At 27.5% G+C, this 16,490-nt stretch overlaps 4 protein-coding genes across 12 annotated transcripts; 2 read left to right on the forward strand and 2 right to left on the reverse strand.

Moving 5' to 3' along the window:
- Window positions 1-27: 27 nt before the first annotated feature.
- Window positions 28-2,651, forward strand: LOC126863705 (metallophosphoesterase domain-containing protein 1). 3 transcript variants are annotated; one of them, XM_050614128.1, is made up of 6 exons: window positions 28-403; window positions 512-635; window positions 781-925; window positions 996-1,272; window positions 1,347-1,573; window positions 1,629-2,651. In XM_050614128.1, exons 2-6 carry the CDS (start codon window positions 513-515, stop codon window positions 1,754-1,756), a joined length of 900 nt encoding a protein of 299 aa, XP_050470085.1. In that variant the 5' UTR covers window positions 28-403; window position 512; the 3' UTR covers window positions 1,757-2,651. The 3 variants fall into 3 exon arrangements, with proteins under 3 accessions (XP_050470085.1, XP_050470092.1, XP_050470101.1); XM_050614135.1 differs by having other exon boundaries at window positions 28-380; XM_050614144.1 differs by having other exon boundaries at window positions 28-635; window positions 1,347-1,544.
- On the reverse strand, window positions 1,812-10,764 carry LOC126863675 (ribose-phosphate pyrophosphokinase 1). 4 transcript variants are annotated; one of them, XM_050614100.1, is made up of 8 exons: window positions 10,300-10,764; window positions 8,658-8,865; window positions 7,754-7,937; window positions 6,770-6,841; window positions 5,547-5,570; window positions 4,195-4,418; window positions 3,800-4,133; window positions 1,812-3,723 (listed from the first exon to the last, which is right to left on the reverse strand). In XM_050614100.1, exons 1-8 carry the CDS (start codon window positions 10,364-10,366, stop codon window positions 3,631-3,633), a joined length of 1,206 nt encoding a protein of 401 aa, XP_050470057.1. In that variant the 5' UTR covers window positions 10,367-10,764; the 3' UTR covers window positions 1,812-3,630. The 4 variants fall into 4 exon arrangements, with proteins under 4 accessions (XP_050470057.1, XP_050470062.1, XP_050470058.1 ...); XM_050614105.1 differs by lacking the exon at window positions 6,770-6,841; XM_050614101.1 differs by lacking the exon at window positions 5,547-5,570.
- Window positions 9,368-12,197, forward strand: LOC126863718 (ubiquitin-conjugating enzyme E2-22 kDa). 2 transcript variants are annotated; one of them, XM_050614153.1, is made up of 5 exons: window positions 9,368-9,834; window positions 10,912-11,064; window positions 11,320-11,402; window positions 11,488-11,651; window positions 11,726-12,197. In XM_050614153.1, the coding sequence occupies exons 1-5, from the start codon at window positions 9,772-9,774 to the stop codon at window positions 11,860-11,862; spliced, it is 600 nt and encodes a 199-aa protein (XP_050470110.1). In that variant the 5' UTR covers window positions 9,368-9,771; the 3' UTR covers window positions 11,863-12,197. The 2 variants fall into 2 exon arrangements, with proteins under 2 accessions (XP_050470110.1, XP_050470120.1); XM_050614163.1 differs by lacking the exon at window positions 9,368-9,834 and adding an exon at window positions 10,775-10,816.
- LOC126863630 (E3 ubiquitin-protein ligase RFWD3-like) lies at window positions 11,834-16,436 on the reverse strand. 3 transcript variants are annotated; one of them, XM_050614012.1, is made up of 3 exons: window positions 16,313-16,436; window positions 15,505-15,612; window positions 11,834-15,417 (listed from the first exon to the last, which is right to left on the reverse strand). In XM_050614012.1, the coding sequence occupies exons 2-3, from the start codon at window positions 15,590-15,592 to the stop codon at window positions 13,925-13,927; spliced, it is 1,581 nt and encodes a 526-aa protein (XP_050469969.1). In that variant the 5' UTR covers window positions 15,593-15,612; window positions 16,313-16,436; the 3' UTR covers window positions 11,834-13,924. The 3 variants fall into 3 exon arrangements, with proteins under 3 accessions (XP_050469969.1, XP_050469950.1, XP_050469959.1); XM_050613993.1 differs by having other exon boundaries at window positions 15,884-16,434; XM_050614002.1 differs by having other exon boundaries at window positions 16,143-16,433.
- Window positions 16,437-16,490: the final 54 nt, after the last annotated feature.

Consider the following 16,490-nt stretch of genomic DNA (forward strand, 5'->3'; position numbering starts at 1 on the left):
AGACTAAGTATGTTTCACAGTTATAATTTTCTTTTTATACATGAGACTTATTTTTTAACATGAAATCTTAATATTGATAAAACTATTTAAATACTAATTTTATATACATGAGAAGGCGCGAAAATTTTGGTCACTTCTTCGACATTTAAATATTTTCGAAAGATTTAAGAATTGCGTTAAACTGGATTTAAATTACTTAATAATTTAATAAGTGTTTATTTAATTAATTTACGAATAATAAGTTGTAAAAAATATAACATTATTTATGAACAAAATAACAAACTATAATCGTTTAAATTCGCATAAGGAAGGGAAATAAATCTACCAGTCGATGTTGAATCGTCTTTGTCGACCAAGTAATTAATATTTTTATGTGAAAGGTACAACATGAACTTAAGCTAATGTATGTAGAAAAGTAGCTGTGTGTTAATTAGTGTATTATGTATACTAATTTCATTTTTTTGCTATAATAATAACTAAAATTGATAAGCGACTATTGCAATCTCTCCAGCATGAAGATAGATATTCATCCATTAACAAACAATCCTACAGCAGCTTGGCGTGAACTGTCACAGCAGCAAAAAGTGATTAAAATAAATACCAAACTTCCAACAACTGAAGCAGCAAATGATAAAGTAAAAAGTTTAAATTACTTGTCATCATTTTTATTACAAACATCCGTTGAATCTAACCTATAATAGCCAATATACAAAACTCGTATGGTATTATAATACTAAGGGTAAAAAAAACAATTTATTGTGGTATTTCATTATATTTTAGCTCCGTGTTGTTTGTATGAGTGATACTCATTCATTAACACCATTCATAAAATTCGATATACCCATGGGAGATGTGTTTATACATGCTGGAGATTTTACAAAATGTGGTAGTTTACAAGAAGTCATAGAATTTAATAATTGGATTGGTAATGTCAAATAAAAAAGCTCATTTTTTTAGCTTGATAGCATTAGTTAATAATAATCATTTTGTTGTAGGTAATTTGCCACATAAAAATAAAATCGTTATAGCTGGTAATCATGAACTTAGCTTTGATCCCACATTTACTCATCCCTTTTCTTTACAAACCAGTGGAAATCGTCAAAAACATACAGGGACCAGTATTCTTGACAATATACCTACATTAGGAATGTCTAAGGATACTCTTGCAGAAGCAATACAGACCGCGAACGTTAAAGAATATTTGACAAATTGCACTTATTTAGAAGATTCAGAAACTATAATACATGGAATAAAAATATATGGTACCCCATGGTAAGTATTTATTTCTGTATTATAAAGACATTTTATATATCATAGTTTCCTAATAAATTTTTCCTATACTTTAGGCAACCAGAATTTTGTAAGTGGGCATTTAATGTACCTCGTGGAGAAGCATGCCTTTCAAAATGGGAAATGATACCATCAGACACAGATATTCTTGTAACACACACACCTCCTGTAGGTCATGGAGATTTATGTTGTAGTGGCGTAAGAGCTGGATGTGTTGAGTTACTTTCTACAGTTCAAAATAGAGTTAAACCAAAGTATCATGTTTTTGGTCATATACATGAAGGTACAAAATAAAATTTTTTTTTATTCCAAATGAATTACATGCTTATAATTTTTAGGGTATGGCATCTCATCTGATGGGAAAATCATATATGTAAATGCATCAACGTGTGATTTAAATTATTTACCAAGTAATCCACCAGTAGTTTTTGATATAACATTACCACCTGAACATTGCAAATCATAAACAAAATTATAAAGTATAACGATAAATTTCGTTATGTTTCTTATGTACAAACATATAAAAATTTCAATTTATTTATTCGTATATTTCTATAAATTTTTTGTATTACAATCTTATCTAAAAGAACAAAAATTACAAGGCAGATATAAAAAAATTATGATTTTAAGATAGTATCGTTCACTTGAAGATATTAAAAAATTGTTGAAAGTAATATTTAGCATACATTCTTTACAGATATAAAAGTTTTATAATTATATCTTTATTTACACATAATGACATGTAAATAGAACAGTTTTGTACTTAGATAAAGTTTTAATTTATATTATTTTAAGAAGTTATCTCACAAATGTATGTCTAAACGAATTATAAAAACCTTGCGTACTATGTATTTTGAATATAGAAATTACACAATTTAATCATCATAAATTGTTGCACATAATACTATAAATTAAGTTACACATTAAATCAGATATTTCTATCATATTGAAGTGTATATAAAATCTTAGTCATATCAACAAAATATTTGGTATTGTAGTTAAGAAATATGTCATGAATAACTTCTTTACAATCGACTGTTACAATTTCAATTACAATATAACGAACAATATTTATTAGTTGTATTCCGTTCAATAGTGTATAATAATATCCGAGTATTATAATGCAACTTATATACCGTAGGTCAATATGTTATAATTAATAATAATAAACAAATCAACTTAATATTTAATTAGTGAAGTAAAAGCTTGTTTCAGTTAGATTTTATACATAATATAACTTTTGAAAAAATAAAATATTTCTAAATATTTAATCAATATATCCAAAATATTAATAGTAAATTAATAGTAAAATGATCATGTACATAATTTTTCTATTATAATAATAAAGAATTAAAATTGCATTTTTTAAAGATATTTATTATAATATCCAATTCATCAACAGGTAGCATCTTTTACTGAATTAAGAAAAATTTGCATGTAAACATTGCTGTATTTATATTGATTTATATTTTTGTATCATATTGATACAAAGTCCAACTATAAAATCACTTTCCTCTATTAAATGAGACAATCATTTTTTGCGGTAATAGAAATATATTCATATAAATAGTGACTTGCTCGTTAATTTTTAAAAATTGTAGTAGTAAAAGATACTTGAAAATAATACAATGTCTTTTTGACATCATTTTTCTATTGTATACAACATAGTACACAATGTATTAAAATATTATAATACATCATACTAGAGTTGTAAAAGTTAATTATTCTGATGTGCTTATCAGTTGATAAATTGTACATACATATTGCAAATTTTTACATGTCTGTAAAAAATGAGATATGCCTCTACGGCGTAATTAATTATATATATATATATATATATATATATCGTATAAATGGCTACTTGCACTCGTTACGATACCCTTTGTCCTCATACAGTTTTACACAACTGTTAGGATCATTACTTCATTTCATATCGCAATAACAAATTATACAATTTAAGTTAAACAATATAATAACTATATGTCCTACATGGGAAAATGATGTATTCTGCGTATTAAGTGACAATCTAGCGAAAATTTAATTATTTTTAAGCAATTTTACTCTGTAACTTCTTTTTGTATATATTACTTATTAACTTTTTTTTTCCGAAATGGACAATATAGTATGTTTTAGTTGTTTAATGTTTTGCTTTCTACACATGTCTATCGAAAAAAAGATATGTATAGTTACCAAATTAAAAACGGGATATTGGTGCTTATCCCAAGTTGATTTTATAGGCAAATTAGTTTAAACTAAACTAAGAATAACAGTAAACAGATGTAAAAAGATTACATTCTCCTTACATAGTTTGAAAGAGTATATTATCAGGAAGATTTTCATCTAATACGGTACATTTGAAAACAGGTACGATACAGATTCACCGTTATGAGTCCGCCTTACAGCCTCAGCGAACATCATTGATACATCGATACACTAAAATATACCAATACAAGAATCAAGCATACAAATATATAAATATGTTAAATATATATTATAATTATTCATCTACCTGTATCTTTGGGCAATCCTGCATATGGCCATCTTGAGGAATGGTATTTGTTACTACCACAGCTTCAAAACATGCATTGTTAATTCTACTAATTGCTGGGCCACTGAAAATTCCATGTGTTAAAATGGCATATACTTTTGTTGCTCCAGCTTCTAAAAGCTTTTCTGCTGCATGACAAATAGTGCCACAAGTGTCGGCCATGTCGTCTACTAGAATAGCAACTCTGTCTTTTACATCTCCAACTAATACCATACTAGCAACTTCATTCGCCTTTTTCCTTTCTTTATGTATAAGAGCAAATTCAACATTTAGTCGATCAGCAATAGATGTTACCCTGTTGAAATTATTTTCCTTTAATATATTTGCTTTAGATTAATGCTAATTTTAAATTTTACCTTTTAGCACCACCAGCATCTGGAGAAACAATGATGCTGTTTCGCCATTCTATAATGTTTTCTTTAATCCATTTCAAAACAGCTGGTTCAGCAAATAAGTTGTCAACTGGAATGTCAAAAAATCCTTGTATTTGACTAGCGTGCAAATCCATTGTAATAATGTGATCAGCTCCTGCTACTGACAACATATTTGCTACTAACTTTGCTGAAATAGGCGCACGACTCTGAAAAAAGAAGATAAAATCTAATTTTAATCTTATGAAATTGTATGAATCTCTGAAGTCCATTTGCAACTGGAAATATCCTGCAATTTGAAAATATTGCCATTAAAATTTTCAAGACCTTTTAGAAAGCATTTTATAAGGTCAATAAATGAAGGAGTATATAATTCAAAATATATTTTTATAAAAGATATGTTATACAATAGAAAATTCTTTCTTTGGAGGGGACAAAATATGAATACAATGGCTATGTATTGAGATATTCGTTAAAAATATATTGTATGTGTGTACATACAGATAAAAACGAAAACAATATGTTGCAAATGCATCCCAGTTAGATTCAACAGGAAAATGTAAGTCAAGCAAAATTCAAACTTATAAATTACAATACAGAACACAGTGCATTCTGATACCGTAATTTTTCATGAAAACATTTAAGGACATTTGGGAAAATAAAATAAAGTTATAGAACTCTGCAGTTATGACCAAAATATATAATAAATATATTGGTGTACCATTGATATTATAATAACAGTGAAATTCTTTAAACAAACACAAATGCATTGTGTTCAGAAAGGTAATAGTGATAAAATTATCTTAATAAACTTATCTGTAATAAATATGTTTCAAAGAAGCTAATTGATGTTAATATTTAAAAAATAATATCTGTTTGCAAATCATTTTATTGGCATAACATTCTATTGCCTAAATAACACAATCACAATTTTATCTTGTCAAAGCACTATTTCATTAAGAAGATAGGCATTTCATGATTAGTAGTATACTTGGACAACAACATATTTAGCAACATAATAATTAGTACCCATATAACATACAAGTGTGTATCCCATTATGTGTATATAGATTATTAAAAATGTATGTAGAATGCTATTATATTAATATTTTGCCCTCTCATACAGGTATCAATATGCTATGACCAAATAGTTCATTCATTCATTCATTCATGGGGATACCATTGTGCTATATAGCAATATATATGAGTTTTGTTAGTCCTACAAAGAAAATTTTGTAAAAAACTAAGAATGATATAACAACTCAAATTGTTCATCGAGTTATAATTACAAACGTTACACTCGACAAACGTTACAATCTTATTGTTCTTATACTCACTGTAGAGAGGTCGGGCACAAAATCCTGAAAATACCCAACTATTCAGAAATTTATGTAAAAGTAAAATGAATTTTTGACAAGAATTATTTTAATAATAATATTTCTTCCTCATTACAATCTATTGTATTTGGAGATTACTTATCAAAGATTACATTTTGATAACAATAATAATTGTGTTATTTTAATTAAATCTTCATTAAACCAATATGCCTCCATTGTGCTTATTTCTTTATAAAATGTTGTGGCGACTTGTTATTAACATCTTAAAAAGGATACCAGTAAATTTATTAAAATAAATTGCATTCAGTAGACAATGATGGTAAATATTATAGTATGAATGCACGGAAGGCCCCCCTCGATGAATTGCGATATTAATTTTGCAATATTCATGTGGGTTATCTAACTTCTGATAACCTTCTGATAATTACTAAATACACAGCTTCAGTTACAATATATTTGTTGTTTACAGCTTTGTTAATTACTTATTGCAAAATTATATGAAATTTTGTTTCATTAATATGTGCCACTTTGTAAAATGTAATGTTACAATATATATAAATATATTTAATATAATATATATATATATATATATTAAAATACTTGTATTTCTGAGAAATTAATTCATGCAAGAAGAATATGAGAGTTAAGTATTTGCATTAAACAATGCATATATCATTATTCCCTAGTATTTCATATCTTCAAGCAACCCCATAAAATGTATAAGATGAATGATTAATACTTTTTAACATTATATGTAATCCTTGATTTGTTGCATGCATACTATGTTATATATTTATATATGGAAAGAAATGTGCTAAACAGTGGACATACATATAGTTCCAGTGCATTGTTTCTTTAAATATGAAATTTTGCATGTATATTTACATGCAATGAATATCTAAATAAAATATTTAAAGTGTTTAGATAATATATCTGAAACTTTAAATCATTCCCTTGTAGAATATGTCAAAATTAAATATTAGTATTAATTCATGTTAGTTATGATTTTGTAGAAATAAGTATAATATAGTAAATAATGTAATCCTGCTAAACAAGACTACTATTTGGTATGACTCAATGATGTAAGCCAAAATATTATAAATATGTATATTTTGTATGATGATGAAAACTCATGTTTTGCGTTCCAAAAGTGATATTACTCCACTGGCCTGTTGCAAAGCTATTAAAAGTGAATAGAGCAAAAAAAGACCGCTACAAGTTACCCTGAATTTCCACTCGTTTGACTTCATGATAATTTGTTTCTTAGAATTTCTGTTGTCACGTCCATCACCACCCTGTGAAGATATCATATAAAAAAAATTAACTTTTTCTTTAGCAAGCCATATTTTCCTTATTATGGGGATCAAACTTTTCAGTACTCATAACTACAGAAGATATAAAATAGACAATTTTGATTAAAACCACAACTTATTAGATAAATTATTTGAAATATGTATATAATGTTATTATTATGTCAGAAGTGTTTAAGAGAAATAAGCACATAATAAATAATTATTTGAATAAAAATATATATACATGGTTAAATTAGGAATGTAACTATTATATCATTTTATAAAAATTATAAGCATAGCATTTTTCTCCCTACAGGAGTATTTACTTTATTTGCATGTGTAAAGCAATGTAATCATATTAATTGATAACATAAATCAACAAGATGACTATTATGTACCTAGAGTACCAGATTCACTAAAACATAGTTCCTAGAAGTTATTTTGTTATATAAGTGTTTTATATTTACACCTTTTTTATATGATTCATTTAAGGTAATAATTAATTGATTTTACTAATTTCTTTACATATAAATATGCATTAATATGCAAATAGGTACTTATAGATAAATCTACTGTTGGATAGTCAATAACGGCAAGACAAACAAGTATCACAGTACAGTGTAAATTAAATTTACCATCATACATTATACATCATATGTAATCTAAACAAACAAAATGTTTTGGTATAAGATTTCCACAAATATGTTTGTAAAATATAAACAGTGCATACATTTATCTTATAAGATACACCACATAATAGTAATAAAATTATAAGGCAATATAAGTAATTTAAATGAATTAAACTTTATTGATTATTTCAAAGTATTATCAGTTTTTTGTATTTTACTAAATTTCTATGCATAATACTATAATAGGTAAAAAAATAAAACACATTATCTTATCAATGTGTCCTACCTTATCCTTCTTATCTTGTCTTGCGTACGGGAAACAAGGAATTACAGCAGTTACTCGAGATGCAGAAGCAATTTTACATGCATTGATCATAATCAATAATTCCATCAAGTTGTCATTTACTTCTCCACTTCCACTTTGTACAATGTATACATCTTCTCCACGAACAGATTCTCCTATTTCCACACTAATAAGAGCATGAACAAAACAAATATAATTAATATCATATTAGTGAAACATATTATATATAAACACATATAAATATAAATTTGTGCTATATATTAGCCGACTTACATACAAATTTAGAGATATTGTTGTTTACTTTTTATTCTTAATATACCAACAAATCAGAGTTATAAATGTTCTCTAACATATGCAAGCAGAAAAGTAAAATCTATATAGTTTACTTATTTTAGTCTACATACTTGATTTCTTTTATTCTTAAAATTATTCCAATTAAAAAATTGTATACTTTATGATAAAAATCAAATATGTATAAGTACTAACATAGCAAAAAAATGTATTTATCATATGTTTACACACAAGTTAAAATACTCTATAGAATTATGTACTGTATTATGTATGTAGAAGTATACATTAATGTCAGAAATCATTAGAATGTGTATTAATAATTGTACTAGTTGACCTTCAAGTTAAACATCGCGGCTCGGTAGTATACTAGAAAACCGGCCTTGCGCGACAGGGTTGTTTGTACTCTGGTAGGGTTGATGAATTAACGGGTACATATATGGAAATGGCAATACAAGGGTGATAAAAATATTCTGCGCTTTATGGAACGATATACCAGGAAGGAGGAATTTCAATAAGATTTGAAATGACACGTGGTCGGGACTTGAGTTTAATCTAATGACAATAACGTGGTTATAGCGGTGAATGCAACCATTACCATGTTTCGAGGTTACTAAATTTCTTCGTGACAACTTTTCCAATGTCAATACCGAGTCTGTCAACGATACGTTGAGCCAAATCTGGATGCGATGTGCCACTGAAGACTTTGATGTTTGGCATTCTGCTCTGTAAAAGTCGCCCGCGAGAATTTTCTAAGTTTGCGCGTAACAAACTCTTAGCACGCACTGGCTGGGACACAGGCATCACTAAAACAGAAACCACAAAGAGACTATCCAATCAGAGAACGCTTTTAAAACCGGATGTGATGTTTACTATTATACTCCGCCCATCGAGTGTTGGACATAACCGCGCAAATGCATTTCTTATCGTATATTTTTTTCCGTTAAAAAAATAATAGACTAAGAAATATCAACAAGATTATGTTACTGCTTGATGAAAATTATGACATTTTTATAAATGTTATTCATGACGTATGTTATTATTGCAGTAATTTAACCGTACGTTTAAGGGGCATGATAATAACTAATTTTATAATGTAATAATACTTAAAATTACACATTTTACAAATCATTTAAAGATTTCAACTATATTTTTTGCTTAGTTTTATATCATGTGTAATTCGAAGTAAGTGAAGAATTAGTTTAGTTTGTTGGTAAATTTTAATTTATCTTATATATTAATTTATAATCTCGATAATTAAAATTGTTATTTTTTTACAGCATATTTCTTTTGGTGTAAATATAAAAACATGTGAGACACTTTTTTATGTTTTTATAGAAGATAAAAATAAGTTACAAATAATTGAATTATTATTAAAATTTACATTTTTCCATAATTTATAAATTGGCGCCATATCGAGCAACGACGTGAACGTAGACAAAATTCAAAAGGGTGAATACGAGCGAGTGACAGTCAACTTTTCTCATCAATGTGGCGCCGGCAGTGATTAAATGATAAATTGGATGTATCCGTGAGCGGAGATTTTAGTATAGAACACGAGTTAGAACGTTCGTTTTTCTAAGTAGAGAGAGAGAGTAAACCCAAATACTAATACCTTAAAGGTTTTGTGCACGTTGACGCATTCAGCGAACTTCGTTAATCTATTCGAATGACGATGACAGTGTACTGACTGTCTCACCGATTCGGAAGCTATGGCGAACATCGCGGCATTGAGAATCCAACGCGAATTTAAAGAGGTTATAAGAAGCGAGGAGGTGAGTGAATAATAGCTTCCTATAATTTTAAAAAGTATCGTTTGTTTTTTACTCCAGATATAATTATTAGAATTGCTAAACAACATCGTACAGTTATGTTATACTATCCCAAAGAAATTTCATGTGTGGCGTGACAAAAATGTGCCGCAATTCATTGGTTGATAAAATCACCGCGAACAAAGCGTAGGCACCTGTTGTATGGTATTCTTGACTGTCATCAGCATTTAAACTCATCGAAATTTACCAATAAAACGTTACTGTTTTGTTGCGTTCAAAAATATTTCTACCATATATTTTTGCTCGAGAAAAAAAAATTATGAATAAATTTTCTATACTTTTTAGATATTTTAATGAACTAATGTGTAACTCCAATTATGCAAAATAATGCATATTTTCTGTGTTTAAATATAAGATTAATGATTGAAACATGCTTTCATCTATGAAATCTTTTGTTTAAATACGTACCATTTCCCTTAAATTTCTGTGAGCACTGACATGTTCGTTTGCGCTTGTGTTGTTCTGAGAGATCCATTCTATGTGCCCAAGAATATTTGTTTTCATTTATCACTTCTACATGTTTATAGAGGGGCAGATTACACCAGAATGTCTCAATTTTTATGTTGTAACAATATGGTAAATTATCACTATAAAATATTACATCAATTCAGTATCAGATGATAATGTCAATAGGTCATTTGGTTATATCTTGCACACAGTTTTTGAAGAATTATTTTACATGTGTCACTGCAATACCATCTTCTGTAGAATATTGTTATTTGATAAAAACTAATATGTTTTGTAATTTGTATAAAAAGTTACATAACTGATTAAGTATTAATATACATTAGACAATTGCAGTATAATAACCCACAATTATGCTTTCATGTTATTGACTTTTGTGTTTTTATTATTCATTTGTTTATAGATCTAAAAAATGTAAGATTAATTTTGTTTCATGCAAATTGTAGCCATATTCACTCATGTAAGTATGTATCTTGTAGAAAAGGTTTAATGGTAATGTAAACTGATAATGAAAATATCAGTGCTTTTTAGTAATCTGTTTAAATTTTGTTATAGGTTGCAAAATGTGCAATCAAAGTCGAATTGGTAAATGATAGTTTTACTGAACTAAAAGGTGAGATAGCGGGCCCGCCAGATACACCATATGAGGGAGGTAATTTTGTGCTCGAGATTAAAGTTCCCGAGACATATCCCTTCAATCCTCCTAAAGTAAGCACTTTGTAAGTCAATATGATTAATATATGTTAAAGTAATAATTTTGTATTATTTAATGTTAAGACAGGCTAATATAACCTAAAACATGACAAAGCATTTTCTAAGTTCTTTGTTTTATCATATATTTCAATTTTATATTTAAAGTTTCTTTTCTACAAATACTCTGCAATCATAAGTAAAAAAATTGATTTATATATATTTCTTGGGATTTAGTTATTATATTTCAGTAAGCATATAATTTTTTTATAGGTACGATTCATAACAAAAATATGGCACCCTAATATATCTTCCGTAACAGGTGCTATATGTTTAGATATATTGAAAGACCAGTGGTATGTAATTCTGTTAAATAAGATAAAAAACAATGATTTTAATATTGCTTGAAATATATTTTATATTTCTTATACTGATTTTTAGGGCTGCTGCTATGACTTTACGTACAGTACTGCTATCATTACAAGCTTTACTATCTGCAGCAGAACCAGATGATCCACAAGATGCAGTAGTGGCTAGGCAATATAAAGAGCATCCAGAAATGTTTCGTCAAACTGCCAAACATTGGACATATGTATATGCAGGTGGTAAGTGCATATTGTAGAGAATTAATTGTAACATGTAATTGCAATTTTTCTGTAAACACTAAAATTATTTACAGGACCAGCAAAGATGCCTGATTTAGATGATAAAATAAGGCGACTAACAGATATGGGTATTGAGGAACATAATGCAAGAGTTGCTTTATCTTCATACAATTGGGATTTGGAACGTGCCACTGAGCAGCTCTTCAGTTAGTGATAACTGTATAGTTAATCTGTCATATAAAAGCACTGCTCATTTTGTCATTACAAAACTTCTGTAACACCATGCCCAATTACTGATACCATAGCAGTTTCATAATCAAATTCAGCACCTGTAACGACAATATTTCAATGGCAAAAAAATTCACAGGAAATTCATTTCAATAACCTTAAACAATACTCATTTATTTAACGTGTAAAATAGGCATGAAGAAACAGTAATTAATAAAATCTATTAAGTCCAACTTAATAGCACACTTAAAAAAAACTGTATGAAAAGTATGTCATTCTTCATCTTACGTTTATTAAAAGTTTAAAAATGTTATTTAAGCCATAATGCATTTATCATTTTTTTCTTTTTAACAAAAACATAGTTTTATATGTTAAACATTTATTAAATCTCTTTGTACAAATTACTGTATATTTCTAAATTTCTTATTGGGCGTTTCTCTTTATGTCATTGTATTTGGTGATATATTTTTTCCTTTTCAGTGAAAAAATGTTTGCATGAAATAGTACTTAGTAAACTTTTCGTTTTGTTTTTATAAATCAATATCTACTCTGTATGCTTTATTACATTAAAATGAAAACCACGATTAGCTTATACTTTTATTATTAGATTTTAGTAGATTTCTTTAAGCCACAAAGAGGTTTATCTATTTAGATCTGATTGTACATTATTGAAATAGACACCAACCTGTTAGCGTTAAAAGGGATTTGTAAAAAAAATGATAAACATAAATGCTATACTGTTGATATTTAAATTCTGTACATTTTTGGTGAAGGGTTATGTTTTAGTGATTCATAATTTACTATTACTATCATTTATAAATATCTTTTTACGTATGCATAGTTTTCTGTACTCGAAGCTGGAGATGTACATTCCACATTAAAAATTGCATTTATTACATCATTAAGAATAATGGTACAAAGCAAATTTGATTTTTAAATGAACATAAGTTGAAAGTTGATAATAAAAAGCTATCAGAAATTATGACATCGATACTTCCATATAACATTGACACTTCCAGCTTATGAAATTTCAAAAACCATTTTAGATTAAAAATATTTAATGAAATTTATAGTTATATTGTTTGTGAAGAATTGCAGGTTAAATAATTTAAGACACTAATTATTCTTAAATCTCTAATAAGATAGCAGCCTATGTAGAATATATTTGAAACTTGTTCAAAAGAACTATTTGTATAGCATTATATGTGTTATCCTCTACAAGTTACATAGATTTTTCTTAATATATTTAAACAATATTGTATTCCTGGCATAGGAATTTTAAATTTTCTTTCACATTTTCTAGTAATTTATGCGGAGGCTGTGTTAGAGGTGTACTACTAGATTATACTATTTGGTTTGTTTGATTTATAATTACAGATATAAAAAATTAATTACACATGAAGTATTTTATGAAAATAATTGGTTACAGCAGCTATATAGATTCTAAATGTAATTTAATACTTCAAAAATATCAATAAATAACATTTTTTAATAAAAATAATAGGGATACTTGTACAAAAATTTCCTTATTTTAATATCTTGATTATCTATTGAGTTCAATAAATTTGTATATTATTAGTTATATTATCTAATAGTATATAAATATATAATTATCTTTAATATTATTATCCTGTTTTGAAATAGTATGCAGGACAATTACTGAAACAGTTTTTAGATTGGTAGAAAAATATTTATATAACAAATATTCATTGTATATATGCACAGCGATAAACATGTGTATCTTTAAATGGGAAATGGTAACATAAAAATTTCCTTTTAGTATTTTTTGGTAATTCAAGTTGTGTATACAGAAATTTTTGCATTGTCGTTAATAAGAAAATTTATGTTTCATATTTACGAGTTTAGATTTTGTATCATTACTTTTTTTTGACAACACACAATTTTATATAAAATAATGTTGTTTAAATTTAATGTAAAAACAAATACGATATTATTAGTTATATCATGTATCTATTACATTATAAATGTATGATGTGTATGGAAAAAATATGAGATATTTTTATTTACTTCCATAGTAATGATAGTTATCCATGATTATAAATTCTAACTTTTTTTGAAGAGAGTGTTGCTAAATATAAATTATTACTAACATCAACTGCACACATATCCACTACAGGATCAGAAACAGGAAGACTATTTACTTGTTTTCCAGTAGATACACTCCATAATGATATACTGGTACTAGATTCTTGATATGCAGCAACTAATGTATCATTTTCAATATTTAAGTAACATGGTCGAGACAATAACTGTTGAGAATTACCAGCATGGAACGTATGTACTACATTACAAATTGTTGATTCCTCACTGTCTTTTTCTATAGTACATACTATGTGTCGTGCATGAGGCTGTCTAGCATTTGGTCGGGAAGATATTAAAGTATGATTATTCTTTTGATCGTAACACACAGATATAAACGGACCTTCAAGGAATATTTGTTTAGGTAAATATTTTGAGTCTTTCTGCTCATAAGCATAACATGTACTCAAATGGCATGCTATGAATCCACCTCGACTAATACCGCTACCCGGATTAAAAGGCACTGTTGCTAGAGAAACTACTGGTGATCTGTCGCCTGCATTGTCTAAAGTTTCAACAGCTCCAGAAGTTTGTCTAATATCAAATTGTGTTATAGATCCATTTTGTGCACCCGCAAAAAATACATTTGAATTATTGCCTGACCAACAGCAGCTCCACAATGGAGATCCTGTTTGATAAGTATGCAAAATAATGTGATTTTGAATATCCATTAATTTTGCACATTTATCAAAACCAACACTAAGCAGCAACGAATGTTGAGTTGTATTAAATGTAATATCTCTTATAACTTGATTATGTAAAAGAATAAATTGACGTGGTTGAAATTTATCCGAGTCAATTTTTTTAATACCATAACCCGAAAATAACATATTAGTTGACTTCTGAGATACAACTAGGAATCCAAACCATGGGTTGTAGTCTAATACACGGCAACCGCCGTCCTTACATATCTCTATAGATCGATCTAAATGGAACTTTTTAATCATATGTTTAGAAATCTTCTGGTAAGAATGAACATTTATTTCTGATTGCTGACTTTCTAGTTCAGAGATCCTATTCCTCATACTAGCAATTTGCTGTTCAAATAACTTTTGTCTTAAAGTATATTTTGAAAGTTCCATTTCTATACGATTTTTTTCAGAACTAACATTATTTAATTGTTCTTTTAATTTATCCAATTCGCTGGTATCTATAGACGTTAACTTTTTGGCATACAACATTCTGATATCTTTCACAGCAGCTCTCCTATTACACTGTGGACAACGACGGTTGCCACTAGTGCAAGAAGTTTGTAACCATCTTAAAATGCAACTATATCCAAACAAATGTCCACATCGTAAACAACACAAACGATGATCCCCAGAACTAGTCCATAAATCCATGCATATTGGACAAGACTGGTCAGAATCAACATCAGATTCATTTAAAGTTGTTTCTTTTGCCTTTTTTGCTTTTGTTTCATTTTCATCATTGTCTTCTAAAATATTACATGCAATATTATTTTCTAAATAATGTGATATTTATATATTTAATACAACATACATGAAATTTAAAATGAACTTACTTGTATCTTCTGTTTGAACTTGGATTTCTAAGTCGTCAGCATTATCATTATCAGATTCTTCAGAATGACCTTCTACTACATGTTCCATTTGTGCTTCTCCTTCTTCTGCTGTAATATTTTATCAAAATTAGAATGAATAATTGTACTTTTGTATATACAAATACATATATATATATATATATATACATATATATATATAAATCTCTTTATTCTTTAATTTATAACATAAAAAGTGACTAATATGGTTTATATTCTTTATAGCATAGAAAATAAAAAAATATTTTAATTATTTTTATGTTCAATCACACATGTACATGATTTTACTTGATACAACTTATCCTGTTAAGCGTTGTTTATTTGACATGCTGTTAATACTTACCCTCTATTTCCATAACCTCCATTTTATAAAAATCAAAAGCAATCTATCTATAGGTAAGTATTGGAAGTGCTTATTTTATTATAAGTAACTAGAATTTTTTAAAGATAAGAATGTACATATATTTTTCGCAAGAAACATAATAAATCAAATATGGCAATAAGTTTGTTTGTATACAACAGACATTTCGTGACCTTTCGTGAATGAATATATTACCATAAGAATCAAATATACAAAACGATTCTAAAATCGTATTACTTACAATGTCAAGCAATAAATGCTTTTTTTCTAATAATTAATGTCTTAATCTAACATTATTGCTTCGCAAACGTTTTCACCTAATCGTGAAAGATGTCATCCCAATTTTTGTAAGACCGTGTAATGTACTGTTTTTATATCAATAAAATCATGTTATTTACAAATGTTATTTACATCTATCTCAGGAGTAATCACTATTCAATTCCTTCATTACATTAGTTATTACAAACACTTTAATATACAATAAATAAAAAACTTTGTATTTTCCATTCATGCCCATGGTGTTGGCAATTCTTCCGACATCTTTAATTTGAAGAAATTTTACTTTTTTTAACATTAATGTTTAATTAAT

The sequence above is a fragment of the Bombus huntii genome, chromosome 1 (assembly GCF_024542735.1).
Source record: "Bombus huntii isolate Logan2020A chromosome 1, iyBomHunt1.1, whole genome shotgun sequence".
Lineage (NCBI taxonomy): Eukaryota > Metazoa > Arthropoda > Insecta > Hymenoptera > Apidae > Bombus > Bombus huntii.

Coding starts and splice junctions, on each gene's coding strand:
- LOC126863718 (XM_050614153.1), top strand. CDS start 9,772: ATGGCGAACATCGCGGCATTGAGAATCCAACGCGAATTTAAAGAGGTT. Junction 11,065..11,319: donor ATCCCTTCAATCCTCCTAAA/GTAAGCACTTTG, acceptor ATTTTTTTATAG/GTACGATTCATAACAAAAAT. Junction 11,403..11,487: donor GATATATTGAAAGACCAGTG/GTATGTAATTCT, acceptor ACTGATTTTTAG/GGCTGCTGCTATGACTTTAC.
- LOC126863705 (XM_050614128.1), top strand. CDS start 513: ATGAAGATAGATATTCATCCATTAACAAACAATCCTACAGCAGCTTGG. Junction 1,273..1,346: donor AAAATATATGGTACCCCATG/GTAAGTATTTAT, acceptor CCTATACTTTAG/GCAACCAGAATTTTGTAAGT. Junction 1,574..1,628: donor TTTTGGTCATATACATGAAG/GTACAAAATAAA, acceptor TATAATTTTTAG/GGTATGGCATCTCATCTGAT.
- LOC126863675 (XM_050614100.1), bottom strand. CDS start 10,366: ATGGATCTCTCAGAACAACACAAGCGCAAACGAACATGTCAGTGCTCA. Junction 5,571..6,769: donor CAAACGAGTGGAAATTCAGG/GTAACTTGTAGC, acceptor GGGTATTTTCAG/GATTTTGTGCCCGACCTCTC. Junction 3,724..3,799: donor AGGATTGCCCAAAGATACAG/GTAGATGAATAA, acceptor GGTATATTTTAG/TGTATCGATGTATCAATGAT.
- LOC126863630 (XM_050613993.1), bottom strand. CDS start 15,905: ATGGAGGTTATGGAAATAGAGG. Junction 15,613..15,883: donor GGAGGTTATGGAAATAGAGG/GTAAGTATTAAC, acceptor AAAATATTACAG/CAGAAGAAGGAGAAGCACAA. Junction 15,418..15,504: donor AGTTCAAACAGAAGATACAA/GTAAGTTCATTT, acceptor GTAATATTTTAG/AAGACAATGATGAAAATGAA.